We start from the raw sequence: 22,006 nt of genomic DNA, 5'->3' as shown, positions 1-22,006 counted from the left end.
AATAAATTCAGCTATGAAGCAATACAAGTGTTCAGATCACCATCTATCACTGTAGCATCCATTTTGAGAACAAGTGAGACTTATTTCATATCACTGTGAATCACAACAATATTTAATTTTGACTTTTTGTGAAAATAATAAGAAGTGATATGAAAGTGGTGCTAGTAAACAAAAATGACAAAAAGAACAGAAGTAAATATTCAAAATGTTTAAAGGCTTACTTAACCCTTAGATAAAGAATCATGTTTGCAAACAGAAAAAAATCCAAGCAGACTTCACTGAGCAGACTAAAGAACAACCAGAACGCAGCCTCCCAAGAACTTCAAGAACTGTTGTCAGTAACTACCACTACAAGTACAGAAACTTATAGAGAAAGTAACAATGAAGTAACAGGATCGTCAGCCAAAAAATTAACCAAAGGCACTGAAGGAACATGCCACAAGATAGATATACCAGTGAATGAGCTTTATTGTTTTTTATCAGACCTACAAAAAGATGGGCAGTGCTAAAAAAAATTATTTCCTCGAGTCAAAAGTTCCTAAACATTTATCAGACACAAGATGCGAGGGGAGACTCACGTCAAAGCTACTGCAGCTACTAGCAAAAGTTATGCTTACATTGTAGAAGCCCTCAGTCATATTTACTATAATGAAACAGAGAAAGGAGAAACAAGATGACATGCTGAAAATCTTCTGCACAAAGTGGAAGAATTTGAATTTATTTCCTTGCGTCACCTTTGGACGCATTGGCTAGACCAATTTCATAAAGTTAGCAAGTCACTCCAAAGTTTACATACTTCACTGAGCATATGTGCAAATATTTACAGCTCACTATTGCAGCTTATATCAAACACTCAGACTAAATTGATTAAATTGAACAGCAAACAAAATTTACTCTACCAGATGTAGAGTGCAAAACTGTCAAAAAGCGGCAGAGAGTGCAAAAAAACAAAACAATGATGGCACAACACCCAAAGCCTTAAATGAATTTTCTACAATAGACAAGTTTTAGGGTAAATTCCTTTATCCCTGTCATGGATGCTCTTGAAGCCTACCTAGACAGAAGGGAAACCATGTATAGGAGTGTAGCTGGCAATTTTTGGTGAATCTGCAAGTGACCAAGGAACAGATTCACAATGGCAGTAAAATGTTGATGAAAAAGTATCCAAAGGATGTTGACCTTAGCCTACTCAAGGAACTCTTGTCCTTCCACATGTATGTCAAAGAAGCTCACCCTGAAAATGAAAATTTAAGCCACCAAGATATGTATGAAATAATATTCCAGGAGAAAATTTGGACAGCTTTTTCAAATGTGGAAACAATTTTCAGATTGTTCCTGTGTTTAATGGTTGCAAACTGTACTAGTGAAAGATCAGTTTCTAGACTAAAAAGGATAAAGAATGATGTACAGTCAACGATGTGCCAAGACTGGTTGTCTGATCAAAGCATTCTCTGCACAGAAAACGATAAACTGCAACTTACTAATTTTAATGTTATAATTGGTAAGTTTGTATCCAAATGAGCTCGAAAGAAACTGTTCTGACTTTGTAGATAGTGTAATGTTGTAACATAACTATTACTTCCCTAGGAATGTTCTATGTGAATGTCTTCATTAACAATGTTTTTATCAATGCTAAAATTTCAGAAATGTTCTACATTCGCTGAGTAGCTACAGAAGAGAACAAGGTTTTGCTTCTCATGATCGGATGCTATTAAGTTTGGACCTCCCTAGGTTTCCTAGCCCTGGGGCCCCAGTTGCTTGAAGAGGAATTAAAGAACTTTAATGAGGGTGAAAGAGGAGAGCGCAAAATATAGTCTGAAGCTCAACATCAAAAAAACGAAGATCATGGCCACTGGGCCCATCACCTCCTGGCAAATAGAAGGGGAAGAAATGGAGGCAGTAAGAGATTTTACTTTCTTGGGCTCCATGATCACTGCAGATGGTGACAGCAGTCACAAAATTAAAAGACGCCTACTTCTTGGGAGAAAGGCGATGGCAAACCTTGACGGCATCTTAAAAAGCGGAGACATCACCTTGCCAACAAAGGTCTGTATAGATAAAGCCATGGTTTTCCCAGTAGTGATGTATGGAAGTGAGAGCTGGACCATAAAGAAGGCTGTTCGCCGAAGAATTGATGCTTTTGAATTATGGTGCTGGAGGAGACCCTTGAGAGTCCCATGGACTGCAAGAAGATCAAACGCATCCATTCTTAAGGAAATCAGCCCTGAGTGCTCACTGGAAGGACAGATCGTGAAGCTGAGGCTCCAATACTTTGGCCACCTCATGAGAAGAGAAGACTCCCTGGAAAAGACCCTGATGTTGGGAAAGATGGAGGGCACAAGGAGAAGGGGACAACAGAGGATGAGATGGTTGCACAGTGTTCTCGAAGCTACAAACATGAGTCTGACCAAACTGCAGGAGGCAGTGGAAGACAGAAGTGCCTGGCGTGCTCTGGTCCATGGGGCCAGGAAGAGTCAGACACGACTAAACGACAACAACAGGTTTCCTAGCCCTGGGGCCGCAGTTGCTTTAATCTGGCCCTGGCTGCAAAGGTACCTGGAGAAAGGCCTCAGATGACACTCATAGAATTGTATAGTTAGAAGGAACCCAAAGTGTCATCCAGGAATCACAACTAAAGAATCCTTGACTGATAGAACTTACTGTCGGAAAGTTCTTCCTAATGTGTGGTCAGGATCTCTTGTGTTGCGATTTTAATCCACTGCTTCAGGTCCTACTCTCTGTTGCAGCAGAAGTCAAGCTTGTTCCATCTTCCATGTGGCAGCCCTCTAACTATCTGAAGATGGCTATTGTATCACCTCTCAGTCTTCTCTTCTCCAGGCTAAACACATCCAACACCCTGAACCAATTTTTGTGTGTATTCATACAGTAAACCGCCCTGCGGTCCTCAGATGAAGGGTGGAGATTAAAGCAACATACAAACAAAAATAAAATAAAGTTGTGGTTTTCAGACCCTTGATTATATTGGTAACCCTCCTCTGTACATGTTCCAGTTTGTCAATATCCTTCTTAAACTGTGGTGCCCAGAGCTGGACACAAAACTCCAGGTGAGGTCTGACCAAGACGAAATGTTCCTGAGCTCCTTGTCACGAACTCCAAGAAATTAAGAGCAGCTGCGTAGAACTGATGGCTGCTGACTGACCCCAATAAGGTCAGTGACTTACTTCTTCCTTCAGCCACACTCCCTCTCGGCAGTAGCTCCTCCCTGTCAGACCAAATGCTCTAGCAGAGCACACAGCAAAACATAAACACACAAGCAAGCCTTCAAACAAGCTACCAGCCTTAATCCAAAAAACACAAGCTCACTTTGTTCTGTCTCTTCATCCAATTCCTTCACAACCACCTCTGTTTACTAGCACCTGGTCACAATGGATGCACGGACTGATGTGGAAGAAGGTGATCCAACAGGTATTTGGTCCCCAGCCATGTAGGGCTCTAAAGGTTAAGGCCAGCACTTTGAATTGAGCTTGGAAACTTTTATCAGGAGGGCTCACAGTTTGTGTGGTAGCCTCAACCAACAAAATGTTCTGCTTGCTTCCTTGAGGCTCAAGAGACAAAGATGGACCTAACAGTAAACTCAGAAAGGCTTGGATAAAATACAGTGGTACCTCGGGTTAAGTGCTTAATTCGTTCCAGAGGTCAGTTCTTAACCTGAAACTGTTCTTAACCTGAAGCACCACTTTAGCTAATGGGGCCTCCCGCTGCTGCAGCGCCGCCGGAGCCCGATTTCTGCTCTTATCCTAAAGCAAAGTTCTTAACCTGAAGCACTATTTCTGAGTTAGCGGAGTGTGTAACCTGAAGCGTATGTAACCTGAAGCGTATGCAACCCGAGGTACCACTGTAAACTCAGTTGATACAAGCAAAGTATCAACAAGGGTATTGGAACAACGTATTGGTTTAGGTGTGTCAAGAGACCTTGCAGGTCAGGTTAAGGGCAGTAAGGTTGACTAGACTGGTTGCAAAAGCACAAAGTAATAATCTGTTGTTTGTTGGATGTCCCAGTTAAAATATCTGGCTCATAGGCAGATTATGAAGAAACTCACATATTTCAGTTTGAAGAAATTGGTTTGCCCTAACCTCCCACACATTGTAGTGGAGCTTATGAACTCAGCTCCTCTACGTGTGTGTGCAAACGCTAAGGTGCTTGTTGCAGAATACATTTTATAATCCACGCCTCAGAGTACTTTATGGATACAGCATTTTAGTCTGAGTCAGTGATCACAATCAGTTATTAATTTATTTATGCCTATCCTTCATGTCTAAATCTCATGAACAGAGGCTGTTTTATTTGTTTTTTGTTTTGTTTTAAAGTGAATCATCTTTCTTCTGACATCTCATTAATGTTAAGCTGCTTCCTGTATGATTCCTGCACCCGTAGCACCCCTTTTTGGACTGTGTCCATTTTACATGCTTAAAACAACGTGAAACATGCCTGAGAGTTAGAAATGAGCAATGCTGTTATTGTTTCTTGGCAACCAACTTTAGGACAATTGCTGAACCTAACCAGAGTGAACAAGAGAGAAAGAATCATGTACTATGAAGTTAAATTAATAGAAGTACTAGATTTTGCCCTGACCTGTCTAACTTGCAAAGCATTTTTTTAAAAAAACCATTAACACCTCAGCTGTAGGTTTCCAGAGAACTAATTTAACCCCTCTTAGAGCTCAAGTTTGTTCATTTGTTTATTATTAGATTAAAATACTTCTGTATTCCTTTCTGTAACACTGTCAAAGCTGCTGACTATAACATGATTATACAGTTTTAAATTAACAAAAAGAAAAAAGTAATAATAAAAACAAAACAGTTACAGCAGCAAAAAAATAAATATTCTTTAAGCCACTCTAAATCAGCCCAAGGCTTTTCCTAAAAGAGCCAGTTTTTGGCCACACACCAAAAGCTCAGCAATGGGGAAAAAGGAGTTATACAGAGTTACATAAATAAATGGAATTGTACTGTGTGACATTACAATGCATGGCTCTGAGAAATGCTGCCTTCTAGCGTGTGGAGTGGCCTCACAACCCAGAACCCAAGATTTCTTAGTCATGCTTCATAGTATCATGCAGTGCAACTTCATTTGTGTGCTCAAGTGGCAAATGTCAGAGACCCCTCTGTGCCCTTCAGAATCTCTTCTCCATCAGATAGAAACTAGTAACTTGAAGGCAAAGGAAATTGTGGGGCTAAAACTGCTTAGCTCCAGGAAAGAGACTCCATTCTAGACTTCTCTCCCAAAGTGTTCTTGCAAATATACACAGTGATGTTTGCTTTCTGTTCCACAAGAACCGAAGAGGGGTTGCATCCTTCTCTGTTTACCCCTGTCCTTTCTTGGTCCTCATGAATTGTTGTTGTTGTTTAGTCGTTTAATTGTGTCCGACTCTTCGTGACCCCATGAACCAGAGCACGCCAGGCACTCCTGTCTTCCACTGCCTCCCGCAGTTTGGTCAAACTCATGCTGGTAGCTTCGAGAACACTATCCAACCATCTCATCCTCTGTCGTCTCCTTCTCCTTGTGTCCTCCATCTTTCCCAACATCAGGGTCTTTTCCAGGGAGTCTCCTCTTCTCATGAGGTGGCCAAAGTATTGGAGTCTCAGCTTCAGGATCTGTCCTTCCAGATACAAGTGCTAAAAGCACCCTCTCAGTCTATGGTTGCTGCAGGTACCACATACACACTTTTAAATGCCTTTTGATTGGTTATCTGCTCCCACCCTGAACACATTACAATTTGTATAATGAGTTTTTGATAAAGAGGAAATGCTCTTTACTAGCGATCAGAGAGAAATTATATTTGCATTTTAATACAAAATTATCTAATTTGCACTTTCAGAAACAAAACGCAAACCAAAATGCAGCTGTCTTTTGACAAGAATTTGGGGAAATGTAGCTCATTTAAATTACGAGCTGGCCCCAAAACAGTCTCTAACAAGGACAGAAATTGTAAAATGTAATCTTTCCCCAAATAAGAAAGTACTATATTTTCACAGGCAAAATTTCTACAGTTAAGGCCAAACCTTAATCAAATGATTCCATATTCTCTTACTTCAAGCCGTACTATATGCTTGGGAGCCTTATAAATCAATGTGTTCCACTTTTTAAATAAAATTTTAATGGGCAAGTTTTCTATGAAACATGGAACTTTTTAAAAGATAAAAAAATTATAAAATTGGTTGATATTTTGAGCATCAGTGTTTCAATTCCATTGTAATATAAAAATTTAGTCACAGATAATTTGAATTGTTATTGCTAAATTTAGTACACAACATTTACGGTTATGTGCTTTGTATTGAATCAACAATGTATCTTTTAAAACCTCCTGTTTTGATGCATAGAAAAAAATGGTGACTGACTAAAACACACTAGAAAGACAAGAAACTTATCCCTGAATAGATAATGTGAACAGTACATTTTCCAGTGCTTCGGCAATCTTGTATTAAGAATATTTTTAGAGATGGAAAGATGAGCTCACAAGAATTCTGGGCTAAAAGTTGTCAACTACTTTATGGTCCTGAATTAGATGATCACATATTTTATTTTTCCTCTGTGGAGCCTATGACTTATTTTCAGTGCATAACATCAACAATGCCCAATAATTCAGACAGCTGTTCCATATTTATTTTTAAGCACATCTTTCAATATGTGCTCTCATCTTGGTCTATATTTACCCTCTATTGTACAAGCTCTGCACTTTCTCATTTCACCTGTTGTTTCTTCTAATAATTGCTTGTGAGGCTCCAACAATCAATCCCCAGGGTAAAGGGTCAAAACTGTGCCTTAAAAGTTCTTCTGACGGAAAGCAGCTTTCGCCTTTCTCTTCATCTATGGAAAAAGGCTGTTTAAATTGTACTGATCTATCCCTGAAATCCTTAAAAGAAAACAGATTCAAGAAAACAGAGAGGCACCCATCTGTCTTGAGAGACAATGGAGTGTGCCTATGGGGGTGAAGTCAAACCGCTGTGTTAGCAGCACAAAACTAACCTCCCTGGGGTCCTGGGCTGCCCAGACAACAAAACTCCTTTCTTGACCTCACTGATGTGATCCAAAGGAAAACAGACCAATATGTTCAGTACCAGTTTGCCTGCAGGAGTTGCCAGAAAGAGGCGTACAAGGCACCATTCAACCATCTGAGGTATTCCACTCCGGATTTGTGTAGGGTTTACTCCTTCGCCTTTTCTTCACCTGAAGATGTCCCGCAAGGCAACAGACTTTTTGGATCAGAGTTTTCCTTTCCTAGATGGGTTACCTTCCCAGGTTGACAAGTCCCATCAGCCCCTCTCTTCCCTCTACAGCACGTGCAGAAACCGCCTTCTTAACCATTGGTCCCGCTATTGGTCTTGTACACTCCATCCACCAGAGCCTGTCTTCTCATGCAGGGCAAGTCCCTAACTTACTTAGGGTATGAGACACATTGGCTACTGTCACCTGGTTTAACTGAGTAGCTGAAGCAGTTCCTGGGGTGTGGCCGCTGTCATATGCTGACAGCTTCTAGCAGCCACAGTTGGGAGCAGAGTGCGGGGTGGGGACCAAAGGTGGACAAACAACCCAGAAGGAGCACAACATGTCCCCCACCAGAGGTACTACCCCCCTAAAACCCCATACACCCTGGAGAGGCAGTAATCTTAGGTCATTTAGTGGAAGGCCCACAAGCCTTCATGTTCTTGGCAGACATGCTCTGGGGAAGTGTTGCCAAATTATCAGCTTGGAATTCTAGTGCCAGGCCCTATATTTTGACTCAAACTTCTCACACATATAAATGATCTACTGGAACTGAGTAACGAAACTTAAACTCTGACAAATTAAGACAGATTGGCTTAAATCAAACTGAATGAATGTAGCCAATGCCAGACAGATTTCAGTAGAAAACCTCTAGTTCAAGCATGAACTCAGCTAATACTATCATCAGCCTTATGTTTTGAAAAATGAGGATAACATTAAACTACCTTATAATGTGGCCATAAGAACTGGTGGCTATAAGGATTTCTGAGATCAGGTATGTGAAGCACTTTGGGATTTCAGGAAAATGAGCATAGTAGAAGCAGGTGCTTGTGTCAAGCAGTATCAACCAGTATCAAAAACAAGCCTTCTATTCTGCAGAAATATTTTCTGTTATTACTGAACTGTCTGAACCTGATCCAGCTATTTTCACCACTACCCCCAACCTGATGTTGCCTGGAAGAGCTGTGAAAAAACTCATGAGATCCCTACTATGTGTATCATTTTTATATGGTAAATATCCTTTATATGGTAAATATCCTCATGTCCTTTCTGATTCCGCAATTTCTCCCATGGGCTGGGAGAGGAGACGACTGGGAGACCAACTGTAGGTGGGAGATCAACAGTAGGCAGAGCCAACTAGTTCTAGGTTTGTCCCCATCCTCCTCCCTGATGACTTCTACAAGGACAACACTGAGACTAAGGAGGAAACAGCTGACAGCCAGTGACATTTGCTGGACAGCCTGTAAGTAAGAAGAAAGGAAGGTGGGGGCTGGCTAAGGGAAGACTAATCATGGTGGATCAATGTCCCATTTGGCCAAACAGATAAATCTTTACTGAAAGCACATCCATAAGAATCTGCCCCCAGGAGTGTCATATGTTCAAAACAAAATTAGGTATTATTATTATTATGGTATTAGGAAACACAAAGTAGATAAGAGTAATTAACGGGGGGGGGGGGGGCAATTACTCTTATCTACTTTGTATTTCCTAATACCAAGGAGACTTTCCATTCCTTTCTGGCCTTGTCTATGGAAGAAAATGCTGTTTTGTAAAAACAAAGTTCAATTCACCACAGAACACTAATTCTATCTAGCCTATCCCTCTTCATATAATTATGTGGTAGCTAATATAGCAAGCAAATATATTTTACTAATGCGAGTAAGAACAGCATTTTGCTATTGGTAAATGTCCATAGTAATTACTTTTAACATAGAAGGCCACTGTAGGCAACACATGAATCTATCATCTCTTGCTCTTAATGTTTAATGTACAGAAACCACAACCCACAATATAAAACTGATGTTGAACTAATTGCAAACTAGTGATTTCCACTATATATAAAAATCAAATTCTGGCATCAAATTTAACAACAGCTTCCAATTCAACTACAGCTTCCAAAAGACTATTATGGCATACAGTCATTCTATTACTTTATTGATTGCCGGCATTGGACCGCTAAAGAACAGTTAAATATCAAATATTTTAGATTTAATATATCTGAATACCTAAGAAACACTATCTATCTATCTAATTTATTTATTTCGTTAGTTTCATTACTGCCCTTCATCCAAGGATCACAAGACCATTTACAGTATAAAAACCAAAAAATGCCTAACAAATAAAATAATACCCACCACCCCAAGTTTAAAAGGTCATAGATAGTTTAATCTGCCAATGGCCTGGGAGAAGAGGAATATTTTATTATGTTTTTATATATGCTGGAAGCTGCCCAGAGTGGCTGTGGCAACCCAGTCAGATGGGTGGGATATAAATAAAATAAAATGTTGTTATTATTGTTATAAAGCAAATGGTGTGGGGGGGGATCTCTTTATTTACTTCTATCACATCCCACACTTAAGATTCCCCCCCCCCAATATTTCTAAACTTCAAAGCCCCACTGATTTAAAATGGCTTTAAAAGGAAAGTATTCCAGCACCTCAATCATTTCGGCAGCACTTTTTCTTGCTCTACAATATTAATTAATTAAATTTGTATACCACCCTATACCCGTAGATCTTAGGGTGGGGTTTACAACATAAAACAAATGTGTAAGGAGAAAGTCCAATGTGATCATACTTTAAATTTAAAAGAGGAAGTTTAGCAGCTGCAGTCAAGTTTTCTGATAGCTATTTTGGGTGTCTCTAAGTGCATGTCCTCAACAGAGATTTGTTCTGACGTTCATGCAATCTCAATGCAATCAAGTAGCTAGCTAAATACTGTTAAGGATTGGTTGCAGGTAATCTTATTTGAAAAAAGGGAATCAGGAAGACCAAATTTTACATCAAATCTCAAAAGTTCAGAAGGGCTGCCTTCAGATGTACATTTATCTAGCCACTCATTATTACAACCTGTCCTTTTGATAGCTCCCGCCATTTATTTCAATACATCAAGATCACCACCAAAGTTTGTTCCATTTCATTCATACTCACACTGAAAAGGTGAGGCAAGCTGATCCTGTTTTATCCTTAAAGGCAATGAACTCTCTGTAGACTGTTCTCCTGAAATCACTTTCTTTGTTGTGGAGTACTTGGGCTTGATAACATATTCCTGTTTTTGGCCATGATGAACATTCATCATCAAAGTCTGGGATGAAAGGGGCATCATTCTGTTTGAAGAAACAAGAACAGAGAAAATATTTTCTGTGTGTTATTACATTTGCTATATACAGGGAATGTCCATTTTGTGAGTGACCAAGTCTGATATCTTACTGCTTCATGGCTGTAGCAGATATATATACAGTGGTACCTCGGGTTACATACGCTTCAGGTTAGATATGCTTCAGGTTACATATGCTTCAGGTTACAGACTCCACTAACCCAGAAATACTGCTTCAGGTTAAGAACTTTGCTTCATGATGAGAACAGAAATTGTGCTCCGGCGGTGCGGTAGCAGCAGGAGGCCTCATTAGCTAAAGTGGTGCTTCAGGTTAAGAACAGTTTCAGGTTAGTACAGACCTCAGGAACGAATTAAGTACTTAACCTGAGGTACCACTGTATATATATGTATTTTTAATTATTTATTCAATTTAAAATCTCATACTTCCTGCCATAGGAAGCCCATGGCAGCAAACACATCAATATCATTAAAAACATTTTTTTTTAAGTTTAAACATCATACTATGAACTGCTATTGTTGCTATTTAAAGGTTGCACATAAATTAATCAACAAATAATTTGTCCAACATGTGGGCCCAACTGTGGAACAGACACACTTAGTGGGCCAGGAGGGCTTATATACCACATGCAGCCTCTACCTCACAGGACACTTGTGTGAACTTATGACTATGTCCTTGTCACTAATTTAAAATCATTAAAGTACTACATTGTTATAAACCCAAATATCATTCGTTCTAGAGCCCAAGGAAGTTCTCTTTATACACAATATTCTTGGACTGCCTTTATTAAACAATTATGACAGGAAGAACTGAGCAAAGTGACATTTGGCAAGAGAAATACTGTCTAGACTAAATAAGCCGACCCTAACTCCAACCATCTTTCATAAATGCAAGTTATTTTCTGTAAGTCTGAAGCTCAGCTGCACAGCCAGCAACTGTTAAAAGAAACTGGCTTTTTTTCAGAATGATTTCTAATATTCTTGACTTTTTTCTATTCTATTTCTCAAATAAAGTAACAAACCAGAGAATCAAATTATATGGGTTGATTTAAGATTCTTAACACACACACACACACACACACACACACACACACACACACCAGGCACAATGAACATTTTCTTGCATTTTCTGAACATAAAGGTAAAGGGTAAAGGGACCCCTGACCATTAGGTCCAGTTATGGCTGACTCTGGGGTTGCGGCGCTCATCTCGCTTTATTGGCCGAGGGAGCCGGCTTACAGCTTCCGGGTCATGTGGCCAGCATGACTAAGCCGCTTCTGGAGAACCAGAGCAGCGCACGGAAACACCGTTTACCTTCCCGCCGGAGCGGTACCTATTTATCTACTTGCACTTTGACGTGCTTTCGAACTGCAAGGTTGGCAGGAGCAGGGACTGAGCAATGGGAGCTCACCCCGTTGCGGGGATTCGAACCGCCGACCTTCTGATCGGCAAGTCCTAGGCTCTGTGGTTTAACCCACAGCGCCACCCACATCCCATTTTCTGAATATAAAATGTTCATTAAAAGAATCTAGTGTTGTTGTTTTTCAGTTTTCTACATGCTAGAGTATGTACATATCAAGGAGGAGGAAACACAATAACACCATACATGTAACTGAAGGATACAGTAAAGAACACTGCAAGCATAATGAACCCAGCTTACAACTGTCTGTCAGACAGTCTCATAAAAATATGCAGAGGATGAGTGTTTTGGGGACTATTGGATTTCTGTCAGAGCATGTTTGTACCCAGTGGGGTTTTTTTGAAAGAAAAATAGGTGCCGGTATGCACCATGCCCCCCCTTGCCTGCCCCCCCCTCGCCTCATTACCCCCTCACCTTTGCCACTTCCTCCTCCTGAGTCGCTGCTGCTTCCCACGGAAGACACAGCCTCCCAGAGTTGCTTTGGCGAGAACCTTATCACCAAAGCACCTTCCAGGAAGCTGCCTGACAATCGTAAAAATCGCACCAGAGCAGAGACATTTCAGTGCAACCCTTACGATCACCAAAGCATCTTCCAGGAAGGTGTGTGACAAACATCAGACACATTAGAAATACATAATGGTGCTATGTAGAACAGGCATAGGCAAACTCGGCCCTCCAGATGTTTTGAGACTACAATTCCCATCATCCCTGACCACTGGTCCTGTTAGCTAGGGATGATGGGAGTTGTAGTCCCAAAACATCTGGAGGGCTGAGATTTCCTATGTCTGATGTAGAACTTCAGATATGATGTTGGTCTGCAAGCCACAGCTGCTGTTATGGATGTTGGCTTGATCACTGAAGATGAGGAGAGACTTGTAGTTGATCACAATAAAATCAGAAGGACCCAAGAAACAGTAATGAAATGCCTGGATCAGGAATTTGATTTTCTTTGTCAGAGGGGTGAAATTGACTGCATCTTCTTTGACGGCTGTGAAGATACAACTAAAGCTATGCTGAAAGCAAACAATTCAAATCAGCAGTTACCCAGCAATATTCCGTGTGCAGTATGCCAGGTGGAAGATATCTCTACCCATTTCACTTCAGAGAAAGGCTCAAAGAGAGAAAAACCAGCTTAGGTTATTGCTAATAATCTGGTAGATTTCATGAAGAAGGGCATTGATAAGAGACTGCAGGCCATTGGTGGTGATTCTACAAATGTTAACACTGGCTGGGAGGGTGGTACCATGCACTGGATAGAGGTCAAGCTTGGTCATAAGCTGATCTGGTTGGTTTGTGCCCTCCACACCAACGAGTTAACCCTGCAACATTTGATCACAGCACTCGATGGGAAGACGTTGTCTAATAGCAAATGGACACATAACATTGGCAACATGCTTGACACTGCTACAGAATTTGAAACTGATCCTTCATCCACCAAACTTTCAGCTGGAGAGCATCTGACTTCACTGAGTGACGTGTTCATCTTTTTTCGTTTCATTCACTTGCTTTTTGGAACATATGCATTGTGCCCCATCTTTTTTTAGAAATTAAATTTTAGTTACCAAAACTTAAACTGGAATTTAAACCTTAAGCATTCTTATCTGAAAACATTAGTCATTGAAATCATTGGAATTTGATTCTGAGTAAATAGATTTTCCCAAAATTAAGATGGTAGCTACAATTTTACTGTGTGGATAATGTTGTGGTTGTATCTTTTTGTCACAGTTTTCATTTTCTGTTGTGAAAGGGCACCTTGGGTCTATGATACAATGGTATTTGATGCAAATGTTCTGGTTAAACAGAAGGCCATATGTCCCCATGGCTGCACATGATCCTCCTGACTCTACATATCAGTCGGTTTTAATCAACCATGTACAATTCCTTGCTAGTGCAGGTGCAGAAGAAGTCTAGTGAGATAAAAGACAGTTAAGGAAGACTGGCTCTGCAGAAAGAGTTGCAAATCAGGTTGCAATTACCTAACTTCATCCTCGCACGAGCAATTCTTAACATGTGAGCTGGGTACTCAGTGCAGTAATTTCTGCGGTTGGAGAGACGCAGACATTTTCCAATCTCCAAGACCACAGTAGTTGCAATAGCCAAGTGTGTCACATATTCCTGGCTCATATGGTACAGTTGCTTGCACAAGTACACAACTGGGAGAGACTGGAGTACTCACACAAATGAAAAATGTATTATCATATCTGGATCTAAGAGTTTGCTGAATGTCAGAGCAACTGTTGGTGCCTTTTGATTTGTAAAGCATTCAAACATTGTAGGCACTATTTACTTGGGGAGTAAACGGGCACATATTTTACACTCTCTCATTTCTTAAATCCAAATTCATCACTTTGGAATGCAGAGAAATGCAAACATAGCTAACCAAAGAACACTGTATCCCTGATTTCAGCCCATGATCAACACGGATAAAGTACGTGAAAAGGAATCTAGCCCTTCTGATGTAAAAATAGGTGTAACTTCAGTCCAATGTCAGCTTGCAAGTAGCAACTATGAGGCTATTTCTGACACATGCCTGAACCAACAAAGTCTGGAAGAACTTGGCATTCTTATTTCAATACCACTTTGCCTATATTTTCTTAAGTGCTCTGGACCAAAAGCCCAGACTGCATACCAGAGGTCTAGGAATAGGTTGTTTTCTTATTTGCAGTAGGTAAATTTAAAGCCTATAAGTCATTCCTTTGGCTTTTAAGAAAATCTCTAGTTTCTTCTAAAAAATGCATTTTTTCCTCCTTTTTTTCCTTTACAAGAAATTTCACATTTGATTAAGAACTCTAAAGACTGTGTACCAAATATTTTCAAAAATACAAATTGGAAAATAGCTATAATTTTTTTGTTTCTACACTTTAAGGTATTTGGAAAAGCTGCATATAAATATCATTTTGGAGCCAAAGAACCACAGCCCAAAATAAGATTTGGACCTGTATTTCTGAAACAGAAGTTCCCATGCTGCCAGAGGGCAGATTTAAATTGAAACTGAACAAATATCCAAAAGCGGTTTATGATATGGAAAGGGATCAGCTGTTCTAAAGTGACAAAGTCAAGAATTCCACAACGCTATGCCCAGCCATTGAGATTTTGGACTTCAACTGCTGTAAATAGATTTTCCACATGTAATAGTTTTGTTTGTTTACAAATGCTGCATGGCATTAAAACTTTTTGATCTTGGCTTTGTGCTACAAAGGCAGAAAAGAAAGACAGCTTGACTGGTACTCCCCACTACAGAATAAATTTCTGCTCAATCCAGAAATTGAATCCTGTCATCAACAAGTTAAAATCATGTAAATAAATAAATAAAAGCTATAAGGTGTTTACATCCTTAGGGTCAGGTTTGAGAAGTTTCTTTCAACATTCTTTTGATTTACATGGTTCATTACTGGATGTCTGCTCCAGATCTCTTTTCTTCCTCCCGCTCTTAATGACTTCAAAGCAGTACATGCTTGAATTCCCAAATATATTAGCCTAGTTTAAATTATCATCTTAAGCAGTGTGTTACTACTCATCAAGTGGGGCAGAGCAGGGACCCACACATAACAAAACTGTAACACAGAATCCTCTATAGAAAACAACAGTTAAGGTACTGAAGGAAATTAATTCCAGCAACATCACAGGACTTAATGGACTGGTGTGAAAATTGCACATATGATTTTTTTTCACACATGCACAATCAAATTTCAGATTTCTTTATGTTTTTTAAGTTTCTATTCAGTATCAATGTTATGAATGCTGTTTTATCTTTCCCGTGTTACAGATAAAGTTAAGTGTCAGTACTAATGTAACTTCCAAATACTGTAATGAAATAAAAAAGTCAGATGAGACCCGCTGTTCAATGGGCTTTATTACTTCATTTTAATTGAGCCATGGGGCTTGAATTAAAATTAATTAAATCATAGAGGGGCAGTCTACAGGACTTCTAGTCATGATGGCTATATGGAAACCTCCAACTTCAGAGGGAGTAAGTTGCTGAATAGGAATATCTGGAAAGCAACAGCAAAGGAATCTGGTTGGCCAATGTGGTAACCAGTGCCTTTTTTGAGTGGGCACTCAAGGGAACACAGTACCAGCACTATTTTTCGTTGTTGTTAAAAAGTATAGCACTTACAACTTGGTGAGTACCGGCACCTATTTTTCTAGGAAAAAAAGCAGTGGTGGTAACCCACCATGGGGCCCTTCAGGTGAAAGGCTAGAAACAAACAAATAAATACAGTGGTACCTCGGGTTACATACGCTTCAGGTTACATACGCTTCAGGTTACAGACTCCACTAACCCAGAAATAGTGCTTCAGGTTAAGAACTTTGCTTCAGGATGAGAACAGAAATCGGGCTCCGGCAGCATGGCAGCAGCAGGAGGCCCCATTAGCTAAAGTGGTGCTTCAGGTTAAGAACAGTTTCAGGTTAAGTATGGACCTCCGGAACGAATAAAGTACTTAGCCCGAGGTAGCACTGTAAGTCCAACAAATACCTTTCTCCTGAAACAGACATTTAAAGGAAACTTTCTGTTTTTTATTATTTAAATAATCTTAATGTATACCACTTGAGACTTAAGTGATCAAGAAGTATGTAACTACCTTAAATAATACATGTATCAGCTAGACGACTAGCACATTTGAATGCAAGTTTTGTTAAGTCCCATTTTGCAATCCAGTCTTTGAACCAAATAAGTTTCTGCACCTTCCTGCAGGCATTCCACACATTATGGGGCAGCAAATATGGATGTGTCCCTGTACGTTTGACAAGGACCTGCAGCCAATCTTAACTCTTTAATAATTTATGTGTTGTACAGTATAAATGTGTGTGTGTGTGTGTGTGTGTGTGTGTGTGTGTGTGTGTATTATAGTGCCCTGAAACAGCCACAAACTATAAACGAACATGAAAATGTAAACCTCCAGTATCACAACCTTATCTTTTCTAACAAGAGATAACAGCATGCATAATTGCACATTCATTTTCAAACTAATTTAATAAAGAGAAAATGTGTTCCACAGTGACAAAAGTGGAATGAATAGTGGCACTGTAGCAAACTCTTAAATAGGTCCTTTATCTGGATCACTATATGGCCAAAATTTGACAGTACATCTACAAAGAAATCCTTATCCTTATATACTGATTGTCTTCAAGCAATTTCAGTCAGCTTACAAAATAAATTGATCAAGATGCTTAAAAATAATTGATGACACAGAACATAGATTTTAACACATTACGCAGCACATTACTCAGGATGTTGCATCAGATATAAAATCCTTTATGAGTCACCATTAGTTAGAACATTGGGAATATCATCAAAAAGGAGGGGGGGGGAAACCCACAGCAACATTCATATGTCAAACAATTTGGCAAACATTGCATAGCGACTTTCAGGCAATCTTCCCCTTTCAGCATCAGCAAGGAAAAAATGACTTTGAACTTCATTGTAGTGTGAGAAACATCAAACAGACATTCCCAAGGAATTCTGCGTTGACCACCACAGTTTCTTCTTCTTCATCGGTGATCACTTGTAGCAGAGTAACATTGCCTTCCATAAACATAGTTTTAACAATGAGTCCGTAAGTGATTGTAGAGGCCAATTCTGGATCCACACATCCTTCCACAGTAGGGACATAGGTTTCCAGCTAATTAACTGGTGGAAACAAAATTTTAATTTGTCTTGTGCCAAGTTTGATGTCATACTAGTGCCAGGTGAAGACACTTTTATTTAGCCACACATTCCAACACTTACTTTAACAATGGCTTTATTCTTTACTGTTGGAATTGGTTTTCCGTGTTTTATATTTCCATTATGCTTTTATATATCTATATCTCTATGGTCTTTTCATTCAGACTGTTCAATGCCCTCATAGTGCTTCTACTACAGCAAGGCCATGGGGGTTAAAACAGAAAAGGGAAGTGTCCACTTTCATTGCCTCTGTGCTGGCAGAAGCCTTTCCAACACTTTACTTTGAAAAATCATTAGTATTATGATCCATTTGCCAGTAAACAGATGATAATTGTATTAGGACTTGAACTTGGAGGCTATAGGGTTAAGGATACAACTCTACAAACACTTAACTGGGGTTGAGTCTCATTGAATTTCCCAGTGGACCTGCACAAGATTGCACTAGAAGCGCAACTTTTCTGGTATACCGTAATTATTATGTCTTATTTTGCTATGAGTATTTTATATGTGTGTGTAGAAACTGAAAGATATGCTGTTTAAATGCATATCTTGTATGAATGATATAATGTGGTATACAATAGTAGTATTTATTGGCATATGAATTTATACTGCTGCAAATGTCAATTTACTTATTAATTAACTATGTTATTAAATTTCAGTTAAGTTATATTAATAATTCTATTTATATATTACTAAGCATATTACATATTACTCATCACAGAATCACAGAACTGTAGAGTTGGAAGGGGTCCCGAGGGTCATTTAGTCCAACCCCCTGCAATGTGGTATTCCAGGTATAGTGTGATCAAGGCAAAATAAAGCAGTATTATTACTTCCCTTGATCTGGACACTATACTTGTGTTGATGCAGCCTAGAATAGCCTTAGCTTCTTTTTTACTGCTACATCACAGTGCTGACTCGTGCTAAACTTGTGGTCTGCTAAGACCCCTAAGCCCTTTTCACATGTGCTAGCCATAGGTAAAGGTAAAGGGACCCCTGACCATTAGATCCAGTCGTGACCGACTCTGGGGCTGAGGTGCTCATGTCACTTTATTGGCCGAAGGAGCCGGCGTACAGCTTCCAGGTCATGTGGCCAGCATGACTAAGCTGCTTCTGGAGAACCAGAGCATCACACGGAAACACCGTTTACCTTCCCGCCGGAGCGGTACCTATTTATCTACTTGCACTTTGACGTGCTTTCGAACTGCTAGGTTGGCAGGAGCAGGGACCGAGCAACGGGAGCTCACCCTGTCGCGGGGATTCGAACCACCGACCTTCTGATCAGCAAGTCCTAGGCTCTGTAGTTTAACCCACAGCGCCACCCACGTCCCTTGTACTAGCCATAATGTGCCCTAATTTGCAGGTCTGCCATTTAGCTATTTTAAAGATTTCTAGGCCATCCTTCTAAAGCACATATGAGGGCATTATACAATCTGAATGAAAAGACCATAGATATATAAAGACATAGTGAAAATATGAAACAAATTCCAACAGCAAAGAATAAAGCCATTGTTAAAGTAAGTGTTGGAATGTGTGGTCAAATAAAAGCGTCTTCACCTGGCACTGGTATGACATCAAACTTGGCACAAGACGAATCAAAATTTTGTTTCCACCAGTTAATTAGCTAAAGCTTCAGCTGATTAATCTATCAATAACAGCTTACAGGCCTAAATTAAATCCCATTTAATAAAAATTTATAAAGACATTTATCCAATATAGCCGAGTTCACTGTTCTCAAGCTAAGTAAGTATGACTGTTTTAAAGAGTTAAGTGACTCAAATGTGCCAACCTTACAATCTGGTCTATCAACCTTTGTGGTCCTCAAAAGGATTATGGATCTTAAGATCAGCAGCAGTTGATGTTGTTAGTTCTACTATCCTCAGAGCTGTTGGCAAGGGCACTCCAAGAGAGTGCTTTTTCTGTGGCAGTCACTAAATTAAGGAAGACTCACCCACAGAGATGCGCTTGGAATCTTCTGTTTTCGTCTTATACTGAAGATACACCTCTTTACCATGCCCTTTGACTGGTAAGGCATTTTGTTTTGTGGGACTTACCTCTTCTGCTGAATTTATTTGTTTTGTAACTGCAAAGGCTCTATTTGTTTTTAAAACTGTATCTTCTATTGTCTTAAACTGCCTTAGGATCTTACGGTAAAGAAATCTTACAAATACAGAAGTACACTTCGCAGCCTTCATCCCAGATCTATTTTGCCAAGCTGAAAACAATTTAAAAAAAAACCTTTACAGGGATTTTTAAAGGGGATTTTATTTATTTTTAAGTAGTACATCTGTTTTCTGTCAAAAATATGGAATTCAAGATAATTTACATAATTCATGAAGACAACCACCATATAAAACCATATCAAAAACAAAATATTAAGCAGTAGTTAAATAAAGTTATTCATATATCAGTTATCCAGAAGAAGAAAAAACAGGCTAAATCCAGTCAAACCATACTAGACAGCAACAGCAAAAACAACAAACAAAAAATCCATAAGAATCTAGATGATCAAATACTAAAATCTCAGATTCACAATGCTTGGGAGGAATGCCCCCCCCCATGTTTTGAGGGGCTACAATAAATATCTGGTACCCATCTGCCTGACCTAAGAAGATAAAGAAGAAAAACGTTTACAGTAATTATTATCTCAGTTGTGTGGCAGGTTCACATAGCAGAAAGCAGTCCTTAAATAACTGAGTGCCAGACTATCTCCAGGGCAAAACCAGCAACTTGTTTTGTGCCTGGAAACAAATGAAAATACAGGGAGTCCCTGTTAGGAAGCTATTTAAATGTTGAAGGGCCTAGGAGAAACAACCTACTGGTTCATAAGAAAAGTGGCTTAGAACACATAAACCTTTCCTCCTTCTGGACAAATAGTTAGCAGGGAAGAGAATATATGAACTGAGTTCAGTCTTCTGAACTTGTTGCAGCTTCCTCCTGTGCTTGTAAACCTCTAGATTGTGGCCAGTACCACATGCCTAGCCAGATCTCTTAAATACAAGAGGTTGTATGCCACACTGCTGCCTCTTGATGGTGTGATCTGCCTTATCATGTCTTTTGCACATAGTACCTTTGCTGGACCAAAAGCAACTGCCTGCCACATTTGTATGAAACAAAACCTACATGATGGATTCATAAGCTTAAATCTTGGCTATCCATGGGCAGGGTTCTGTTCACTGAGCTTTCGTGATAGGGCAAGTGGAAAGAAATTATTTGCACCTTCAAAAGCTGCGCCAGAGAATCACAGAATTGTAGAGTTGGAAGAGACCTTGAGGTCCAACCCAGAAATCTGAGCTAAAGCAGCCAAAACAGAGGGCCATCCAACCTCTCCTTAAAAACCTAAAGGAGAGTTTACAACCTCTCAAGGGAGGTTCCATTCTGTACCATCAGAAAGTTCTTCCTGATGGTTAGTCAGAATCTCCTTTCTTGTAAATTGAAGACACTGCTTTGGGTCTTCTGGAGCAGGAGAAAACAGGTGACAGCCCTTTAGATATTTGAAGATGGTTATCCTATCTCCTCTTATCCAAGCTAAACATACCCAATTACCTCAACTGTTCCTCATAAGGCTTGTTTTTCCAGACCCTTAATCACCTTGGTCTCCTTCCTCTGCACACTTGTCAATATCCTTCTTAAATTGTGGTGCCCAGAACTCCAGTACTCCACCGTACTCCAGTTTCATCTGACCAAGGCAGCATAAAGCGGTACTATTACTCTGGTCACTATACTTCTGTTGATGCAGTCCAAAACAGCATTAGCTTTTTTTTGCTGCTACATCACACTGCTGACTCATGTTAAGCTTGTGGTCTGCTAAGACCCCTAAACCCTTTTCACGTGTACTACTGACAAGCCAGGTGTCCCCCATCTTATAGTGGTGCAGCTGGTTATTCCTGCCTCTCTTGCCAGGAAGCTCTCTGAAGCAGCAAGGAGTTGGAAAATCGGAACCGGTGAAGAACGCCCTCCTCCAGCAGGTACTTCTGCTGTAATCTCTTTCTGTACAAGGATGGGACACACTGGATCCAACCTATCATGCACACACAAAAAACTTCCTGTGGCACTTATAATAGCAGAGCTGGCCCACCCATGAGGCTGGGTGAAGCAGCTGCCTCAGGTGGCAGAAGCAGAAGAGGCAATGCCCCACCCACCCCACCACTTCTGCAAGAACCAGAATTTCAATGGAGGTAGGGGCATTCCAGAGTGCAGTGTTGCTGCTTGTCTTCCGCGCCCCGGGGGTTAATAAAATGAGTGACAATGCCTTGCGGAATGCCCCACCCCACCTCAGTGGAAGAGGGCATTCTGCTAGCATCAGAAGTGGGGGTGGCGGGGGCACAGTGCAAAAAACGGGTGGGGCTCAGGGGTTGGCACATCCTCATTTCATCTCAGGTGGTGAAATGGGTCAGACCACCCCTGCATGTAATTCTCTTTTAGGAGGAAACCCAAGCAAACATTTCCTTTCACTCTATTCAATCAAATGTTTGTTGGATGAAAGGGGCAACTGAGCTTTCATGAGGTGATTATCCAGAACTAGGGTAGAGATATATGACAAGGTCCCATGATACGAATTAGCTAGTGTTGTCCTTGG

The 22,006-nt window shown here is 40.1% G+C and overlaps 1 protein-coding gene across 10 annotated transcripts in view; it reads right to left on the bottom strand.

Annotated features, from left to right (window-relative positions):
* The window catches only part of LTBP1 (latent transforming growth factor beta binding protein 1), a 196,793-nt gene that overhangs the window by 140,748 nt on the left and 34,039 nt on the right, over positions 1-22,006 (bottom strand). For all 10 annotated transcript variants that reach the window (XM_081188004.1, XM_081188009.1, XM_081188010.1 and 7 more), the window contains exon 4: positions 10,156-10,331. In XM_081188004.1, coding sequence (XP_081044130.1) covers positions 10,156-10,331 — 176 coding nt within the window. The remainder of the gene's footprint in view (positions 1-10,155; positions 10,332-22,006) is intronic.

This window comes from Podarcis bocagei, assembly GCF_964188305.1.
Source record: "Podarcis bocagei genome assembly, chromosome: 3".
Classification (NCBI taxonomy): domain Eukaryota; kingdom Metazoa; phylum Chordata; class Lepidosauria; order Squamata; family Lacertidae; genus Podarcis; species Podarcis bocagei.
Note: the sequence above shows the minus strand (reverse complement) of the source record. Positions and strands in the feature narration are given on the sequence as shown.